The 20,777-nt window shown below is 38.2% G+C and overlaps 3 protein-coding genes across 7 annotated transcripts in view; 1 reads left to right on the top strand and 2 right to left on the bottom strand.

Annotated features, from left to right (window-relative positions):
• The window catches only part of NFE2L2 (NFE2 like bZIP transcription factor 2), a 32,715-nt gene extending 27,148 nt beyond the window's left edge, over positions 1-5,567 (top strand). For all 3 annotated transcript variants that reach the window (XM_087435426.1, XM_004426661.3, XM_004426662.3), the window contains 4 exons: positions 1,334-1,600; positions 2,227-2,316; positions 2,984-3,175; positions 3,849-5,567. In XM_087435426.1, the coding sequence (XP_087291552.1) occupies positions 1,337-1,600; positions 2,227-2,316; positions 2,984-3,175; positions 3,849-5,075 (1,773 nt within the window). In that variant the 5' untranslated portion in view covers positions 1,334-1,336 and the 3' untranslated portion in view covers positions 5,076-5,567. The remainder of the gene's footprint in view (positions 1-1,333; positions 1,601-2,226; positions 2,317-2,983; positions 3,176-3,848) is intronic.
• AGPS (alkylglycerone phosphate synthase) overlaps positions 1-20,777 on the bottom strand; it is a 404,117-nt gene that overhangs the window by 270,563 nt on the left and 112,777 nt on the right. The gene's annotated exons all lie outside the window — the stretch shown is intronic.
• HNRNPA3 (heterogeneous nuclear ribonucleoprotein A3) lies at positions 10,908-20,752 on the bottom strand. Of its 3 annotated transcripts, none has more exons than XM_087435428.1 (11): positions 20,614-20,752; positions 18,465-18,587; positions 18,229-18,375; positions 17,936-18,146; positions 17,515-17,604; positions 17,336-17,431; positions 17,164-17,241; positions 16,508-16,657; positions 15,509-15,628; positions 15,347-15,416; positions 10,908-12,554 (listed from the first exon to the last, which is right to left on the bottom strand). In XM_087435428.1, the coding sequence occupies exons 1-10, from the start codon at positions 20,683-20,685 to the stop codon at positions 15,364-15,366; spliced, it is 1,140 nt and encodes a 379-aa protein (XP_087291554.1). In that variant the 5' UTR covers positions 20,686-20,752; the 3' UTR covers positions 10,908-12,554; positions 15,347-15,363. The 3 variants fall into 3 exon arrangements, with proteins under 3 accessions (XP_087291554.1, XP_087291553.1, XP_087291555.1); XM_087435427.1 differs by lacking the exon at positions 10,908-12,554 and adding an exon at positions 14,884-15,254; XM_087435429.1 differs by lacking the exon at positions 10,908-12,554 and adding an exon at positions 14,884-15,254 and having other exon boundaries at positions 20,680-20,712.

The following is a 20,777-nucleotide window of genomic DNA, read 5'->3' as shown; positions in this document are numbered from 1 at the left end:
CATGAGCAGGCTTTCACAGCATTTAAGATTCTAACACCAACTTTCAATCAAGGCTGTTGGTGGCCTCTGCTATCCAGCCAGCTGTGCTGCCTCTAGACTGGGTGGCCCCACTCCTCCTTTGGGTAAAAATAGCCTGTTTACTGAAGCAACAACCATGCTATTTTTGTCCTTGGGAGGCTGAAAGTAGTTGAGCTGTAGACATACTGGGAAAACCTGGTGCTGCCAGCCGTCATCAGAACCGTAATACCAAGTTTGATGTTTGTGCACACTGTGTCTACCGGCTTTCAGGCCCCAACTCCCTTTCCACCTGTGTCTTGATTTTTCCAGTCTCAATCTCATTATTTTTAATATAGACAATTTCTTCAATGGAAACGGATTTAAATTTCCTACCTATTTAGATTTTTCCAAAAACTAAAGTTATAAATCAGAAAAATTGCTTTTGACACACTTGTGATTAGGACAATCTGGACATGGTACCTACGCCTAGCCTTGTGATATAAATCAAAATAACCATTCCCTCATTGTAAGATTCTCCTCCTATCTTAAAACTTAATACCTTCCATCCTTCCCTGGAGCTGTTTGTTTTTTTTAAGAAGATTATTTATGATTTCTCAGGAGTGAACCTAGTGGGCACTACCCCTTTCCCAACTCTTTTGGTAGGCAATAGACAACCCCTAGCTTTACCCACATCACAAGATTACCATTAGCTAGGACTTTTACCAATTTTTTCATGCCTGAGGTGCTAAAACTCAAGTCAAAGGAAATTGTTTCAGTAAGTGAGCCACAGAGACACGAGTAGCAAGAAATGGAGAAAAGATAATCCAATGTAGGAAAGACCAAAAGAATGGTGACATTTCACAACTGCTAGATTGACAATTTAACTTGGGGTTTTTTTCCTCTGTAAACTGGATATTTGCTGAGCAAGTTCAGAAAAAATCCACATACTCGACCATGTTTTCCAAACTCCATTTCTCATAGTAAACCATTTACTATTTAATTTCTATATTCCATTAAACAAGTGTGGGATTTCTTTTAATTCAAGAACTTGAATGTGCAATATTTGTTACTTTGCTCTTTAATGACCTCTGCCATCACCCAATCATTAATAATCCAAGTAATAAGTGATGAGAATGGATGGCTGTGTCTGTAGGTTTTTTTGTGTGTGTGAATAAATTGGTTGAAGGGAATTTTGTCCTTCCAGAACATTGGATTTGTGTTCCCATTCAGATTTTGTTTGTAATCTCCCCACCCCCCACCATCAACAATGGCATAATGTAAATTATGTGGTATCTGCCATTAACCATAGTTTCTCTCCTTTTTGTTTTAAACGTAGGATATGGATTTGATTGACATACTATGGAGGCAAGATATAGATCTTGGGGTAAGTCGAGAAGTATTTGACTTCAGTCAACGACTTCAGCATGAGCTGGAAAAACAGAAAACACTTGAAAGTCAAGAGAGACAAGAACAACTCCAAAAGGAGCAAGAGAAAGCCTTTTTCGCTCAGTTACAACTAGATGAAGAGACAGGTGAATTCCTCCCGATTCAGCCAGCTTCACACATCTCATCAGAAACCAGTGGATCTGCCAACTACTCCCAGGTACAGAGTACTCAGTTCTTGGGAAGGCGTATGGCAGGGTTTAAGGAAAGAATGTTGACCCAGGAGTTAAAACATCTGGATTTGAGTTCCAGCTTTGTGTTCTACTGTGTCTTCATGACCTTATCAAGTCAACTTTCAACCTCAGCCTCTAGATGAGTTCAATACCTGACTGACTTACCTCACAGAGTTGTAAGGATTAGGAGGACACAAATTACAGGAAGGAGCTTTGTAAGCTACAGAAACATCATGTAAGGAGCAAGCAGCAGCAGTAGTAGTGACAGCAGCACTAGTAGTAGGGATTATTTATGGCACTAACTGTGGCAGGCACTGTTTAAAACACTTGACATGTCTTGATGGATTTAATCAACACGAACAATTATATGCATTAGGTACCATTATCCCCATTTTTTCTAGAGGTGAGCAACTGAAGCTCAAAGAGGTTAAGTAACTTGCGCAGAGCACTCAAGAAATTGGGGGAGCCATGATTTGAACTCAGTCTGGTTTGATTCTGCCCTCTTTACTACTACACTAAACTGATTTCTGAAATAAATGTTTGATTAACTAGATTGTAAACATTTTATGAACACTGAATGATTTTCTTCTTCCTTTATGTCTCTCTTATCCAGGTTGCCCACATTCCCAAACCAGATGCTTTGAACTTTGATGACTGCATGCAGCTTTTGGCAGAGACATTCCCTTTTGTAGATGACAATGAGGTATAGCATTTGTTTAACAGCAGAACTCCACAACTGTATCTAGTATATCCTATATGGGCCCCTTTAATATGTTTCCATTAAAAAAAAGAAAGAAAAAATATGTTTTAGGAGGAAATTTTGTCGAGGAAACCTTAGCCTATAGATAACTTTACAGTTAAGAAAAAAGACCCCCAACACAATACGAAACCAAAAATGTTTACCCCTGCATAGCCAGAAGCATGGATCAGCATAACCATGGAAACAAGTAACTCATTTGTTATATAGGTACTTAGAAATAAATTTTGGTAAGTATAAAGCAAACTGGGTAATAAACCAAGACTTGTTCAATTAACAATTTTAATATATTGTGTTTGAAGCACTATACTAGGTATTATAGAGAGAGATACAAATTAAATCCTAAAGACTGATCTTACCCATTTTGAAGTTTACCTTCAAATGCATAGATAAAACAATTAGGCTAGTAAATAAGGGGTAAATTTGGAGTCAGATAGGGCAGGAAAAAAAAGACTTATTTCATTAAATAGAAATAGGGGGTCATAAGTGGTTCTAAGTAGAGAAATACAGAAGTGCAGCCAATTCCAGTTTAAGGTGTTTTGGTGGTGCCTTGGAGCGTACCCGTCCACTGTTGGTGGCAGACTCATGTAGATAAATGCCTTGTCAATTTTAGGTTTCTTCGGCTACGTTTCAATCGCTTGTTCCTGATATTCCCAGCCACATCGAGAGCCCAGACTTCACTGCTCCTAATCAGGCTCAGTCACCTGAAACTCTTGTCCTTCAGCCAGCCATTGCTGATTCAGACAATATGCAGCAGGACCTTGAACAAGTTTGGGAGGAGCTATTATCCATTCCAGAATTACAGGTAACTAAGATCTCATATAATAGATACCAAAGATGCTATTTTATACTCAGTGCCTTTAAATTAGTCATTCAGGTTTTATTATTTATATGCCACCTACTTACAGGAAAGGTTAGAGGGTGCTTTTAAATTAGTCATGACAGTTACCCATGCTCACTTAAAAGTGTACTTTTGTTAGTTAAATGGGCTGGATATCTTGAGGATAGGTCAAGTTATAAACCCGAAGTCTGATCTAGGAACTGGGAAAATAATACAGATGCTTTTATATCTGTTGGAAATGGGAATTATCTTGGAAATATAGAGGAGCTTGATGAGGAGAGAGAGTTTACCAGCAGATGTACATTATCAGCTATTAAAAATATTTAACCTTGGGGGCTGGCCCAGTGGTGTAGTGGTTAAGTTTGCATACTCTGCTTTGGCGGCCCAGAGTTCACAGGTTCAAATCCTGGGCACGGACCTATGTACCGCTTATCAAGCCATGTGTGGCACCATCCCACATACAAAATGGAGGAGGATGGGCACAGATATTAGGTCAGGGCTTATCTTCATCAGCAAAAAGAGGAAGACTAGCAACAGATGTTAGCTCAGAGCCAATCTTCCTCACAAAAAAAAAAAAGACAAACTAAAAAAAAATATATTTACCTTGATTTACATAGTATAAACTTCTTTTCCACAGTGTCTTAACATTCAAAATGACAAGCTGGTTGAGACTAGCACAGTTCCAAGTCCAGAAACCAAACTGACAGAAATTGACAACAATTATCATTTCTACTCATCAATCCCCTCACTGGAAAAAGAAGTAGGTAACTGCAGTCCGCATCTTCTCAATGCTTTTGAGGATTCCTTCAGCAGCATCCTCCCCACAGAAGACACCAGCCAGTTGCCAGTGAACTCGTTAAATTCAGATGCCACAATAAACACAGATTTTGGTGATGAATTTTATTCTGCTTTTGTAGAGCCCAGTATCAGCAACAGCATGCCCTCTTCTGCTACTTTAAGCCAGTCACTGTCTGAACTTCTAAACGGGCCCATTGATGTTTCTGATCTATCACTTTGTAAAGCCTTCAACCAGAACTGCCCTGAAAGCACAGCAGAATTCAATGATTCTGACTCTGGCATTTCACTGAACACAAGTCCCAGCATGGCATCACCAGAACACTCAGTGGAATCTTCTACCTATGAAGACACGCCACTTGGCTTCAGTGATTCCGAAATGGAAGAGACAGATAGTGCCCCTGGAAGTGTCAAACAGAATGGTCCTAAAACACAGCCAGTCCAGTCTTCTGGGGATACAGTCCAACCCCTGTCACCGTCTCAGGGGCACAGTGCTCCAGTGAGTGATGCCCAGCGTGAAAACACGCCAAAGAAAGAAGTGCCTGTAAGTCCTGGTCATCGAAAAACCCCATTCACAAAAGACAAACATTCAAGCCGCTTGGAGGCTCATCTCACAAGAGACGAGCTAAGGGCAAAAGCTCTCCACATCCCATTCCCTGTCGAAAAGATCATTAACCTCCCTGTTGAAGACTTCAATGAAATGATGTCCAAGGAGCAATTCAACGAGGCTCAACTTGCATTAATTCGAGATATACGTAGGAGGGGTAAGAATAAAGTGGCCGCTCAGAACTGCAGAAAAAGAAAACTGGAAAATATAGTGGAACTGGAGCAAGACTTGGATCATTTAAAAGATGAAAAGGAAAAATTGCTCAAAGAAAAAGGAGAAAACGACAAAAGTCTCCACCTACTGAAAAAACAACTCAGCACCTTGTATCTCGAAGTCTTCAGCATGCTACGTGATGAAGATGGAAGACCTTACTCTCCCAGTGAGTACTCCCTGCAGCAGACGAGAGATGGCAACGTATTCCTTGTTCCCAAAAGTAAGAAGACAGATGTTAAGAAAAAGTAGATTTGGGAATATCTGACCTTTTTTGAGCTAGGGTTTTTTTTGTACTGTTATACTAAAAGCTCCTACTGTGATGTGAAATGCAGAAATATACTTTATAAGTAATTCTATGCAAAATTATAGTCAAAACTAGTGTAGAAAATAATATAAAACTTTAAAAAGCATTAAAGTAAGTTATCAGTATGCTGAATCAATAGTGTCACTTTAACTGCAAACTTAATTTCTTAGAACATCATTTGGGCTAGTTTCTGTATAAGTGTAAATACTACAAAAACTTATTTATACTGTTCTTATCTCATTTGTTACGTTCATAGATTTATATGATACATCTGGCTAAAAGTAAATTGTTGCAAAACTAACCACTATGTACTTTTTTATAAATACTGTCATGAACAAAAAAATGGCATTTTTTTTATATTAAATTGTCTAGCTCTGGCAAAAAAACCAATTTAGTGGAAAAGCTGGTACTAATAAAGGAATATTATGACCGTTAAATTATTTCTTTGGAATTCATTTGAGTTTATTCAGTCTTTTCCATGACATTAATAATACATTTAACACAGTTTGTAATTTCAGAACGTTTTCACTGAAAATACGAAAAGCATTTTATATTAAACTTCTGGTGCCAGAGATATAGAGAAGTAAAGCATGTATCAACAAAATATTTTCTCTCAACAGTAGGTACATCTCAACCAAGGAAAATGTCATACTTTGACATGAAAACATTGATTCATTTATTCACATCAATAGATCTATGCCAACTGTGTGCTAAGCACTGTTTAAAGTACAGAGAACAAAATGGAAATCTCCGTCCTCCTGGAACTAGTGGGGGAAGACAGCAAACATATTACACTATGCCAGAGAGAGAACTGGGGAGACCAGCAAAAAGGAAGCACTGCAATTTAAAATAGCGTTGTAAATAAAAGCCTTTTTGAGGTGGTAACATCTGAAGGAGTGCAAGACCCATTCTATTAGCTAAAGAGTATTGCAGACAGCACACAGGAAGTCCAAAGGCTCTGAGGCCTGTTTGAGAGAGAACCAGGACTATACGGCTGAAAACAGAGTGGGCAGGGAGAGAAGTGGAACATGGGTACAGAGCCTTACTATTCATAAGAGTAACATCTGACTGATAAAATTTTAAGTTTCCTCTGCCTTGTGTGTTGAGAATACTCTAGAAGGTAAAGGTGAAAGCAGGGAGACCAATGGGGAGGCTCTGAAGTAGTCACGTGGAATACATTGTCATCTTAGTCTAGGGTGATAGTAGAAAGAAGGCATTGGATTCTGCATGTTCCAAAGGTAGAACTAAAAAGGGTTTCCTGACAGAATGGATGTGGGATGAAGGTGGAGTCAAAGACTTGAACATTCACCCTCAAGAACTGAGCTCTCCAGATGGAGAAGACTGGTTAGAGGGAGGTCTAGGGCCGGAATCAGTTCACTCTGGGACATATTGAGAGATTCAACATGTAATTAGCAGGTACAAAATCAAGGCCCCTCAAAACTCTTTTAAAAAGCTGCAGGCTGCCCAATAAACCATTCACAACACTGAGTCACCATTTTTTCATCTAATCAAATGTTTGTCTTGTTTTAAAGTGGGGAAACCGAGATTCATCTGAGGGTTAATAAGCATGTTTAGAATAAATACTACACGCAAATTACTCAGTCCTATCAATCCATTACGAGCAATATGGTGCAGAGGTCACAGGCCCTAGAGCCCCATCACCTGGGCTTGCTGCCTCCATTTTTCTAGAATGACTTCCAGTAACTCAAAGCATTCTTAGGCTCCTTTCCTCATCCAAAGTGAGGATGAGCATTCAGTGAGTTATTCCACAAAAAGTACTGTGCCTAGCTCATAGTAAGCACTCTAAAATTTTTTCATTTTCTTAAGCCTTTTATTAGTATGCCTTTTGGTTCCAAGTGAAAGAAATCAAAGTCAAATTAGCTTAGTAAGAATTGATTCAGATGACTAGAAAGCTCACGGTTGAAAATGACTTCAAAGACTAATAGATCTACGCATTCAAATGTGAAGATGCTGCTGCTGGCCTTTATAAAGATCAAGAATTTCCTCCTGTAGAGGTGCTGGTGAGATCCCTGGAGGAGACATCACTTTTCCAACCTCAGAAGACAAACTCTCAGGGCCGGCCCCATGGCGTAGCGGTTAAGTGCGCGCGCTCCACTACCGGTGGCCCGGGTTCGGATCCCGGGTGCACACCGACGTGCCGCTTCTCTGGCCATGCTGAGGCCAAGTCCCACATACAGCAACTAAAAGGAGGTGCACCTATGACATACAACTATCTACTGGGGCTTTGGGGGAAAAAAAAAAAAAAAAGACAACAAAATCTCAGATCTTGAATAAAGTGCCCCACACTTAGACAAAATACTGGGTGGGGATTGGGGGTGGTGGCAAGAATCTGTTACCAGCAGGCTCATCTGGAGCACCTGAAATTGGCTGGCACCTACTATGAGGGGGAAGAGCACTGCTGGGCAGAACCTGATAGCAGATGCCTCCTCTCATGTGCAATCTTTGAGTTAGTCAAGTTTCAAAATATTTCATGAAGTTGATTCAAGATAATGGACCATGGAACCTTATAGTACTGAAACATTATCACTTTGAAGTACTAAACATACTGTGTATGATGTAGAATTAGCAACTAAAAATTTACAATATAACAAACCTTAACTTGCCCATGACTAAAAAAGATAAAGCCAAGTTTTCACCTCTTCATCTGGAACTTAAATATTAGAGCTTTACATCTGACTGTCCTCAAATTAAATTTGGCTATCCAATTGTTAAACTTTACTTGAGCTCAGTTTCTAGTTTAAAAATGTGTACCTATGCCTTTCACACTGAGGTATATCAAGCACTATATTAGAAATCTTAACTGCATGCTACTGCCTTTGTTATATAAAAAACCATTTTCTTACTGAGATTTCTCCTTGAGCCCATGCTTTAGAGGAAGGGGTGGCTGCTTAAATGTACCTTCGACTTCCCATACCCATACTTACATTTGAAGCCTCAGAACATTTACAAAATAATTCTCATTCCTTTTTAAAAGATATTTCTCACGCCAGTTTCAGCTGATTTTTTGTGTGTGTGTGTGAGAGGAAGATCAGCCCTGAGCTAACAACCATGCCAATCCTCTTTTTTTTGCTGAGAAAGACTGGCCCTGGGCTAACATCTGTGCCCATCTTCCTCCACTTTATATGGCACGTCGCCATGGCACAGCCCGACAAGCGGTGCATCAGTAAGCGCGTGGGATCCAAACCCGGGCCGCCAGCAGTGGAGCGCGCACCACTACGCCACGGGGCCGGCCCCAGCTGATGCTTTTTAATACTCTGAGAACTGGAAAAAAATTTAAAGATAAAAACTTTAATCCTATTCGGAGAAAAAACCCACAAACTTTGGCATAACTAACTTTAATGTCACCCAATAAAATTTTAGATGTTTCAGGATATTCTTAAGGCAGTACCCATGATTATTCCCCAAAATACTATCTTTAGGGACCAAGGACCAGGCACTTTAAGGTTAGACTTAAGGGTGGGGTATCATCTCCATTTTACAAAGGAATTAGTTGAAAGCGGTTCTTAATCTGGGTATAATTTAGGTCAGAGAATTTTGATTGGGAGAAAGTTACTTCCTTCTTTTCTTTATTTTCATTAACAATCAATCAAATTTAACATTTCCTTCAAACCACAATTGTATTCACAGAACTTGTGACTTTCATTAGTTAAAATTGCAACTTGAATATCAGATTATTGTTGCCAAGTATCTCAAAATACCATTCATGCATCACAACTTCAAAGGTGGAAGTCAGACCCACCGCTAGCCTCATTTAATATTTAAAGCACCTACTACTAAATCAAACTTACTTTGATGACTATTTTCAATGTAATGTTTAATTCTACATATTTAAAGCATATGAAATCAACATCCTGAAGGGTCTGTTGGCATCACCAAGCTGCCAAAGGGGAGCATGCCATAAAAAGTTTAAAAACCACAAATAACTTGCCCAAGCTCACAAAACTACCTAAGTTCTATATTTAAATTTTTTACCAACAGGCAAAACCTCATATATAACAATCAAAACAAAAACCTCTTCACATTTTCTTCCAGCACCTATTAAATAAGGGTGTAAGAGTGGAAGACAATCGAGACTAAATTCAAACAACCTATCAGAGTTCTTTGGATGTAAGCACGTATTTTAAAGGCAGTTTACTTAACATTTCTGTTGACAGAAATGCATGGACTAATACATGTGAAAAAATGAAAACTACCTTTATTGTAACTTTCAGATATAACTGGTTAACATTTTTATTTGTCTTTTTGAGGAAGATTAGCTCTGAGCTAACATCTGTTGCCAATCCCTTTTGCAGAGGAAGATTGGCTCTAGGCTAACCTCCATGCCCATCATCCTCTACTTTATATGGGATGCCGCCACAGCACGGCTTGTTGAGCAGGGCGTGGGCCGCGCCAGGATCTGAACCTGTGAACCCCGAGCCGCCTAAGCAGAGTGTGCACCGGGCAGTCCCAGCTAGTTAAGATTTAATAGAATTTTCTCACCTTTGTGATTATAAGCCCTTTATTAATTATAATGGCCATTTACATGGATGTAGTGAAATGTACCCATTTCCTATCCTTTAAAGTATTTTAAAGCTGTCAAGACCCTTGTACTTAACATTACTTATCAATAAATTTTAGAAGTTGAGTAGTATGGTAAAGTCGAGTAGTATAGTAAATAGTAAATTCCTATTTCTTTGCTGGCTTTCAGTACTGTGCTCATTTAACCTCTATCACACAATGCACAATGCAATGTACCTTTGCCATTACCTGTCTCTGAAAATGCGATAAGCAAAAATGGCATATTTTACCTATTGCTTTACTCTCCCTCACCCCTTGGTACTTTCTATTCAATTCTAAGTCAACCTGATGTATTAATAGGTTCTCATTTTTTGCAAAAGTGAACAGCAATTTTCGAAAAATTTAATTGCAGTTACTACGTGGATGGTTCTGATTTTATCTTATTGCCTGAATATTTTATTTAACAATGTATTTTCATTCTGAAAAAGATAAATATACTTATTTTTGGTAGAAATGAAGCCTACACTTGTCCTGAGTTATTTTGGGATTTAAGTATTAAACTGCAACTATAAGGTATTATAGGTGCAGAGAATATGAACTATGGCACATACCATGAAACCAGTGTTAAACTGAATACAAGCAAAATGTGTCAATTCTGTGAGCTAAAAATCCTCATAGCTTCAATTCACAAAGCATTTCACTTAACATGTTAACAGCTATTAATAAAAACCCAAATACTTGTGCTATAAAAATAAACTAAAAAATTACCAAAAAACTACCTCAAAAATTTATGAACTTAGCAGATGACTATTATCACCTTTACTTGGGTTAGATTGTAGCAGTGTAGTTTAAGAGTACTTAACTTCAAGAAATCTTTTTCCAACCCACCCTCACACCACAAAATGCTCAATCTATTGCCTTTCTCAAGATTAAGAAACCCAATGTTTCCCCATTTCACCTTTCTACCAAATTGTCCCCCCCCCGCCTCCAAAATTTCATTGATTCCTCACCTATTACCCAAGTATCTCATGTATTGTCCTTCAAGACTTAAGTCCTTAAGTGATGAGCTTTCTATTTTATTTTCCATGCCTATTTCCCAAGTCATCCATGTTTCCCATTGAATAGAATCCACCATCTTTTAAATTAACTGATATGTAAAGGTTCATTCCAAGTTTCCTGTTAATTACCTACTAATAACGTTATGTCATATTCACCTATAGCATTTAAGTCACATGAACATTGTGAAGTGACAAAACACACGCATTTCTAAAAATATTTTAATGAAAAAGTTCTTTCTGTAAACATTTCATTATACTACAAATGAAACATTTGAATCCATTACAGACCACCTCTTATCTTAAAAATCAGAATAAAACATACCGAAATTTAGAATTTTGTTTATATAGGTTAACAATCCTTACATTTACCCCTGCACATTAGCATGCTTATTCACTACTTTGTGACATTACTGAAACTCCAAGAGATACTGTTGTTAATTAGAAATGTTTCAAATCGTGACTTACATACCGGAACTCTTAAAAACAAGCCTATTTCAGTTCAGTTCCTTAACAAATGGTCTTTATTACCAAATTTCCTCTTTAGGACATAAGTGTAATCGAGCTTTTTTATTTTTGAAGAAATGTAGTGTGGGAAGCAGTAACCGATGAGCTGGTTTGACAATATCAGTTAAAGAGTTTTCCTCAACCATTTCCCCCTTACATAATTTATTTTGTTTACGGGTGCTATGACTTAAGAGCATCATATTTTTCAGAAATGACAGTGGAACTACATTTAAAATAAAATCACTTTATTTCATAAAGAAATGAGATGGACTGGAAAGAAAGAACAATGCCTTTAAAAAAAGAAAATGTTTCCTATCTTAGGAAATTTGCTTCACTAAAACCACCTTGTAAAGAAAATTTATTAAAAGGCTATATTACCTTATCACTTCATTCTATGGTGATGTATAGAAATTCAACCCTGATTTAGACACAGAAACAGAGAGCCAACCAGTCATTTTCTGACAATAAGCTCTGGCAAACTAACTACTCCTGTCTATTTGGGAACTTGATTTATTTATAAATTTTAGTTTTATTTTAAGCATCTGTCCCCCAAGTGTTATTTTTTTAAAAAGTGAATAGACATCAATTCTCAATTTTTGACAAGCCCTTCAGGGGCAGCAATAATAGCCCTTATGAACAATCAGCAACTGATTTCAACAGTAATTGAGTAATATTTTAAGTATTCTTTGGGAAAAGTTGTCTTTTGAAAAGGAGTATTAGCATTAATTAGGCCCCTACTGCTTCTTGGTTAACAGGTTGTACACAAAAAACCTAAAGAAAGAACCAAAAATTTAACCTATTAGTCCAAATAATTTCCTAAATTTATATGCAAGAGAACTTATATATGAGGCCACTTGAATGAAGACCATGTTTTATATCTGTATCATCTGACAGTTTTGAAAGTTCACTCTAAGGTGTTTTTCCTAGAATGAGGATTGGCAGCTTAATGCTTTTATTATAAGTCATGCTTATTACAAAAACTCTCCACAAAATTTTAGGTTACTCTTACTTTCTCTTATGAAAAATCAACTTTACCCTAAAGACACCAACAATGAATTGTATACATGGGGCTACGTCTGACTCGAGATGAACACTCATCGTTATTGCAGGGAAATTTTAAAAATTGCTTAAAAATGTGTTGGATGTGGTTCCAGGATAGTTTTCAGCTGAACAATTTTGCCAATGTACCTAATAGTTTTAAAATATGTAATATAAATTTGTAGGGAAACAAATGGTGTCATCAGGTTTTACTGTGAGCTACAAACCTTACCCAGCCAGAAACCTTCGTATTTAAGATGGTAGGAAAGACATTCCTCTTTTAGGCAAGTAGGGTTCTCATTCAACCTGCAAATCAAAAAGATTACTCTTACCTTGCTTTACAAAAAATTACTCTTTAATTAGTGAAAAAATTCAAATGCAAGCCTTACCTAATGCTTATTGATTGCCCTTCCTTGCAGGTCTAAATGCTAGACCTAGTGACTGTGGCAACTATCTCTCATTGATGTTCCAAAAGGCGAAGAGCTCCTTCCTGCTAGACTTTCTTCGATATTTCAGTTGTAATAAGCAGATTTAACTAGCTTTTGGAAAGCTGCTCACTATCACCATAGTATCTTATGCCTTCACTTCTCTGTAGTTGAAGCTCTTGCTGCTGCCTTGTCATTCTTTATTTATGCTGACTTGTCCATACTCAAAAGGCTGCTGAAGTCCTGTCTTAGTGAGTCTCCTTTGATCCACTGTGCTTAAAAAGCACATCTTAGGTCCTTTAAAGCTGGTTAAATCGCTCTCCTCATGGCTTACTTTTCCACACTGTTCACAAGAACTAAGCTAATACAACTTATAAACAGGTCACATACACAGTTTTCACCTGCTTATAGGTTGCAAACATCAACTTACTGAAAATATTTTCACTATTAAACTAATTCCAGAACACAGAAAGTTTGTTAACAGTACAATTAACCTCATATGCCATTAAAGGATACTGTCAAGGTTGTGTCAAACAATTGCACAAACATAGAAACAGGAAATGTTAATCTCCCCCATTCCTTTAACCTTTATTATACGAATAAAAGAACCTGCGACAATTGAGCTCAATTTTAATGTTTCCCAAGCATTATTTTGACCAGGTACCCAGGTTTAAATTATGAACATTGACAGTGTCCATTTATATAACCACACTTGAAGTTGTTAAAGACTTAACCATTTTCTAATATTAGCCTATTTTCTATGCTGCTTATTCACATATGTCCATTAACAAATGGAATGTTGTCTGTTACATTTGTTGTTTTGTGAGTGTTTTCTGGAAAACTGCAGTATCTGTGAAGACCGATTTCCATGCTGGCATTGCATGCATCCAAATATTAATAATGCACAGAGGCACAGAATTAGAGCAACAAGAGAGCATATTCAAACACTAGCACGCCCCATTCCCCTTTTTATTGCTTGTTTTGCTTAGTACTTCTTAAAACAAAAATAAGAATCTCAAATCCAACGTTCAACTGCCAAAGAAAGAGTAACAGCAGGGCACATACTTAGGGCTCCAATGAAATTGTAAGCACTAGCTGGCGCAAAACAGTAGACATTGGTTTTTGTATATATGACCTTATTATCTAAAAACTCTTCTCAACCAGGGTCTTCCAAGCAAATTGCTAATTCATACCAACATGATTTAGGTTCAAGCATAAACATTCAATGACAAGTGTGTTCTCTGGGATTTTGAGTAAGAACTCAAGACCATCCAAATTGGAATACCGGTTTTTGGGAAGTGAGAAGCTTGTACTAAGCAATTGTGCTACACTTCTACTGCAGTAAGTCATTTGGGATGATTGTATCTAGACTATTCTTGGTTTCATCCAGTAAAATGTAAAGGGTACAAACAGTAAAGCATGCCAGCCAGTTAAGGGTTCAACAATGCATGATTTTTATTCTCTTGCTCTGAAAGCCTGTATCAAAAAAAATATATATGTATATTAAACCAAGGAAAATAACTGAAGATTTATGGGCCTCTTGTGCTTTAAAAAGGAAAAACAAAGGTAGCCACTAATTTGCTCAGATACAGCAAGGCTTAGTGGTCCTGTACTTTGAAAACTTTTTAAGAATGGTTTTTAAGGTAGGAGGAAAGGGAAAACATCCACTACCCCTTTCCAGAACTTAAACAGAGGGCAGTAGACATTCTTTACACCCAAATAAAACTATGGCAGCAGTTCACATGTGACCAAGGTGAATGCAGAATGGAGATGTTCTAAACACAGCTAGGACTCGGCAAAGCTAACACACTAGAATCATGTGATTACATTTTGAAAGAAAATGAACAAAAACCAAATAGGAATTTTGAGATTTTTCATTTGAAGGTAAATCTTAATGCTATTAAATTCACAAATATGCTAATTTAAATACCCAATTCTATTTATCTAAAACACACATTGCAAACATACAAATATCTATTCTCTCCACATGTCAGAACCCATTCATTTCATGGTTTGGAAATGGGGAGAATAGATTCCCCTTAAACTGCAAGTCAGCAGGTGTTTCTTTACAGTTAACTTTAGCAAAATTCATACAAAATAGTAATTAACAATGATCTTCTTTACTTGTTAACTCACAAGGAAACACCTTCAAAACTGCATTTTGTTAAAGTTTCTGTACTAAAATGTAGAAAAACTGAACTACACAAATATTGAAAAGTTAAAAATTCCTTAATTTTTTATTCCTGGTACCACTACCACAATTTACAGGGCAATATACCTGATGTAATGAAAAGAAAAAGAAAAAGACAAAGCTACAACAGATAAAAGACCTCAGGAATGTACATCTAATTGACACTACATTGCATTAATCAATAGCTGCACTTTTTGCAAACTGTGGCTATGACAGTCCTGAACAAGAAGGGTTTCCTGTTTAAGCTGCAGTAACTTTTCTGACTATGGATCATCGTTCCTTCTGTGGCAGATTTTTACAGTTCCTCTAATGCATTTGGGACGACTGTCTCAAAGTAACCTGCAGCTTTCCTGACAACTCCTCGCTCTCTCTCCTGCTAAGAACTGTAGCCTGTTGAATAATACAGGATAAAAAAATTATTACACTCAGTGAACAGTTCCACATATTCTTTATCATCATGATAAAAATTTAAAGATACCTACCCTTTTCTGTTGAGTTTTTAGAACCTTCTGCTACCATATCCACCACTTCCACCACCAGATCCATAACCACCTGGAAATATATATGTAGAGTTTTAAAAGAAAGATACATGAATTTTTAAATTAAAAAGGCTGTTAAGAATTTTGATGAAAAAAACTACTTACCACCATAGGGACTGCCAGAGCTTCTTCCACCAAAACTGCCCCCCTTCATGGGTCCATAATTTGATTGCTGTTGTCCACTATAATTTCCAAAATCATTATAGTTCCCACCACCATAGTTACCTGAAATTACAAAGGTTTTATTCGTGGTTGACCTACACAATAATTTTTTCCTCTTTTAACAAATGTACCTATGATCTTTTGACAATCACGGCAGCATGCTCTATGACACTTACACCCTTTGAAGAGATTTTACAGAGCTACCACACTCTCTACACAAACACAGAGGCCCACTAGCAGACTTCGGGCATAGGGAGGAAGGAGAAAACAGTGGATGATGGCCCAAAGAGCATGCACCTAGATAGCTGCCATATTTTTATATTAGATGCACCCTAGCATATTTTTCTCCTTTATACCATTAACACCTCAAAACCATGTTTCATTCACTCTAATTCTGATGCAGTACAACCTTTAAACCAATGACAGAAAAGGTATTCTAAATTAAGAAAAACCTTCTGTTGATACATTAATACAGTCCAACAAAACTCACTGTGTTCATAACAAAGCTCTTTATCTATAGTATTACAGAGTAAAGACACAGACTTCCTTATAGTCTGCATGTACCTCTCACATAATAGGACTCAAAGAACCTTTGTCACCTAGACCCCAAAAGACACAATTCATTTCAAAATGTCTCCATATTCAATTTACAGTTCCCATTTGTCCAATTTATAAGTGTCTAAAGTTCAGTAAAATTCTGGCAATAAATACATTACTTACCAATGTCCATTTCAACTACACAAAAAAGTTGAATATGTTTTACCAATTTACGAAATAGGTAACCAAGGTAAGAAAATTCAGTTAACTACCCGCCATCTGAGTATTTTCTAGTATTACAAAACATGAAATTTGACCAAAAGCTACCTTTTAACACTTTTTAAAACATCTGTAACAGAACTATATATAAATAACATTAAATATTTAAAATAAGCGAAAACTTACCACCGCCAAAATTTCCTCCTTCATTGTAGCCATCATATCCTCCACCACCGCCACCATATCCACCACCACCCTGGTTTCCATATCCTGGTCCACCACCACCACCATAGCCTCCTCTACTACTATAACCAGGACCACCGCCATAGCTGCCACCTAAAAAAATCAGGTCACACAAAAACATAAACGTAGAAAGAGGATCAAGTTATTGAACTCTAGTTTATATTACATTTAACCCACTGGAAAATAAACCAATGAGTTGATTTAACTCTAAAGCCTGGTAATACCTGGTCAATTGAACAGCAAGAATCTGGGCAGGTAAGAATTAAGATGAATGCCTAAATATCTCTTTGATATATATAAAAAATGTTTTAATTTTTAAAAATGTCACTAAGGAAAACAGTGAACAGTTTCCTCTGAGACATAAACAATTCCAGCTCGACTGCTAGTACAATAAATCTTATTAGCCAAAATGAACTAGCTAATGTTAAATTTTTAGGGGGGGGGAAGTCTAGTCTCCTATGGTATTAGTTTAGAAGCATACTTTACCATCAAGCCATGCAAATGTTGACTGAACATACATAAATGTAAACAAATACTTAATTTTCATTGAAGTATAGAAACAAAGTAAAAATATCAAACATCACATTCAAAAAACTTACCATCACCTCCAAATCCATTATATCCACCATCACCTCCTCCATAACTACCTCTGCTGCCACCACCTCCACCATAGCCTCCTGAGGAAAAGCAACGGAAAAATTACAAGTGTAGATTTAACTCACTAATAAATTTTAGGTAGATATGTACTTAGAAATAAAATAACCACCCTACCTCTTCCACCAAAGTTTCCACCACGGCCAAAGTTACCTCCACCACCTCCAAAGTTTCCTCCACGACCCATAAAGTTGCCAGATCCACCTCCACGACCTTTAACACAGGCAAGGAAAATCTGTGAGAACCTGACAAACTCTACCTCCACCTACTGTGTATGTGTATATGCTATTACTCACCTCTTTGCGATCCAGCCGACTGCATTTCTTGTTTAGAAAGGGCCTTTTTCACTTCACAATTATGCCCATTAATAGTGTGGTATTTCTGAACTAAATTATTTTTAATCAAACAAACAAACAAAAGTTATTTGATGTTTGAAAAGCACATATAAATGATATCTTTTATCACAACATCACTCATTAAAATATCATTAAGAAGGGAGTGACTTTGAGTGGGGATGAGGGAGCGATCTGGGATGTTAATAACGTTTATTTCTTGATCCGGATGCTGGTTACACAGGTGTAGTCACGTTATGAAAACTGAACCACACATTATATACTATTATGCATGATATAAAATTATAAGCATTTGACCAAATCTAGTGTAGAACAAGAAGCCATTTCTGCTTTCTCATTCAAGTTCCAATAAACTGCTACTTACCAACAATTTTATCAACTGTATCATGATCATCAAAAGTTACAAAAGCAAATCCTCTCTTTTTTCCACTCTGCCTGTCTTCCATAACTTCTATGGTTTCAATCTTGCCATACTTTTCAAAGTAGTCTCTCAAATTATATTCTTCTGTATCTTCTTTAATACCACCCACAAAAATTTTCTTCACTGTTAGATGGGCACCAGGCTTTACAGAATCCTGCAAATAAAAATTTCCTAAGTCAAAAAACCCAAATTTTTACAACAATTTCATGTTACACAACATGGTATTAATAAGATACCTCTCTAGAAACAGCTCTCTTTGGTTCTACTACACGCCCATCAACCTTGTGTGGTCGAGCACACATTGCTGCATCCACCTCTTCAACACAAGAGTAAGTCACAAAACCAAAGCCCCTGGAACGTTTTGTTTGGGGGTCTCTCATTACCTACAAAATAAAAATTTAAAAACACTGAAACACACCTCCAAAGCTCCTCTACCCTTTAAGAATCTCTTTTTGCTCCTTTAGTAACTTACCACACAATCTGTAAGGGTGCCCCATTTCTCAAAATGTTCTCTTAAACTATCATCTGTAGTTTCAAAGCTCAGACCACCAATAAACAGTTTTCTCAACTGCTCTGGTTCCTTTGGATCATGGCCCTAAGGAAACAAACCAATACATTTTAATTATTTCTTTTACTAGGTGAATTGCTAAAAAAGATTCGCAAGCCTTTAATCTGCTACAAATAGTAACTCAATATCAAATTCCTGTACCATTAACACTTTGTCCAGTTAAAAATTGCAGTAAGATCACACACATCAACTGATTACAGGAAGCAAAAGACCAAGAAAACCTATTACCAGCCTTTCAAACGACAACATCACTTCAACTAAACTGAAGTCCAACAGAATTCCAGAATCAAAAGCCCCTTAATTTAAAGCTACAACTACAAGAGTGTGGGATACATTATTTCAGAAATTGCTACTGAGAAACCATTTTCTAAGAATGACCAAAGTGTTGTAAAGCAGTGTTTCACCCATGCCATTTCTTTTCATGTTTTCCCTCCTCAGTCTACATCCCCACAAGTTTTAATTTTAAACCACAAAACTGTGAAGTACAACTTAAAAATTTTGAGTGACAAATTTAGAGAAAGTCACTGGCTCAGGCAAATCAAAATGTTAAGACAGGTATTCCTCAATAAAAGGCTAAACCAGCATTTACCCTCAAAAAAACCTATGGAAAAATCCACCACGTATCTTGACAGCTTTCTGTAACCAATTTATGTTATAGGTTACATGCTGCAAATTACCTATTTACACTGGTATCAAATGGCAAAACTTCAAATATAATATTTCATAAGGCAGAAAAAGGGCAACGTGGACTTTATAGCATATACTGCTTGACCAGAATGGAGCACAATAGAACAGAATTGAGATTTTTCTTAAAAATTAAGATGCGGCCTGAATTCTTTTACAACTACCTGTTTAAGAAATTACATAAACTGCCATTTAATGCATGCATTAAAATATCGTTCATCCAAAGTCCTTAAATGAAAGAGCTCACATTTACATTCTAATGTCTTCCTGTGTCTTCTAAAAGTAGACTTAAGTCATTTAACATGAAGAGGCTGTCACGCGCTAGAAAAAAAGTTAAATGATTATAATAGCCTAAAGCATTAATTCACTCTGTCTCATTTTCTCGTCTAGGTTAAATGCGTTTAATTGACAATATACAAAGTTCACAAAAACAATTATAATCCACTTAAAATTACCTCACATGAAAAATTCAACTGTGGTTGCAGTCCTCTAAAACAAAAATCCAAGAAACTACAACCAGAGCCGACCCATCATGAGAAATGAGAAAAACGGAGATCAAAAAAATTTCAAGTTCCTATTTTACATCTACACTCAAGTTCTGAGATAGAGTACTTCACCCACATGGCGCGAAGATAGGTATAATTCTAAGTACTTTAGCAACAATAGCAGATCAGGAAGCATTTTTAAGCAGCAAACTTTTTAAAAAATTCATATTTCCAACTGGGTGCTGCGAAGAAAAGAACAGGACAGAGAATTAAATTCTCGTTGCCTTAGAGAGATCTGTAAGGCCTAGAAACGCGCCGGCAGAACTTCAGCGAAAGCATAACGCCCGAGCTTCGAGGCCATTTGCGGCATTTTTTGCCGGGCTGCCTCCTCTCTCTTCCTTGCAATCCCGCGCTCTTTCCCGGCGGCGGAGCGAGGCGGCGGCCATTGCGGGCCAATGCGCCATTTCGTAACGCGGCAGCGGATCAATGTCAATGTGGCCGCCGCCCGCCTGCTCGCTCGCCCGGATGTGCCTGCTCGTCCCCTCCCCTCCCCCACCGCCTCCTCCCAACCGCTCCCGCCGAGGCCCGCCATGCCGCCCTCGGCCCCGGATGCGAGGCCGCGCGGCCGGCGGCCCGGCTCGCCTCCCGAGGGCTCCCCAGCCACGCCGCGCCTCCGAGGAGCCACCTGTGCAGCCGAAGAAGGCGGCGAGGCGGGCGAGGGGCCCCGAAGAGGCCTCCGAGGCCCGCTCCCCTCCCCCTCCCACCGCCCGTCTCAGCGCAGAGCGCGGGACGGCCGACCCGGTCCACCCGGCCTCCCCGCTCCCACCGAGCCAGGCCCCCCACGCCGGCCACTACCCGTCAACCCCCCGCTCTCCCCCTAATACCTCCTCCCCCCGGCGGCGGCGGCGACGGCCGGAGTCGGGCTGGGGGCGACCGGGCGGCGGTTTTACCTCCATTTTGAGACCGGACTCGCCTCTTCCAACTCGAGTTCAATATGGGACCGAGAGGAAGAGGCGGGGCCAGCAGTCACGTGACGCGCTTTCTGCGC

The sequence above is a fragment of the Ceratotherium simum genome, chromosome 9 (genome assembly GCF_057802395.1).
Source record: "Ceratotherium simum simum isolate JZ-2026a chromosome 9, ASM5780239v1, whole genome shotgun sequence".
Lineage (NCBI taxonomy): Eukaryota > Metazoa > Chordata > Mammalia > Perissodactyla > Rhinocerotidae > Ceratotherium > Ceratotherium simum.
Note: the sequence above shows the minus strand (reverse complement) of the source record. Positions and strands in the feature narration are given on the sequence as shown.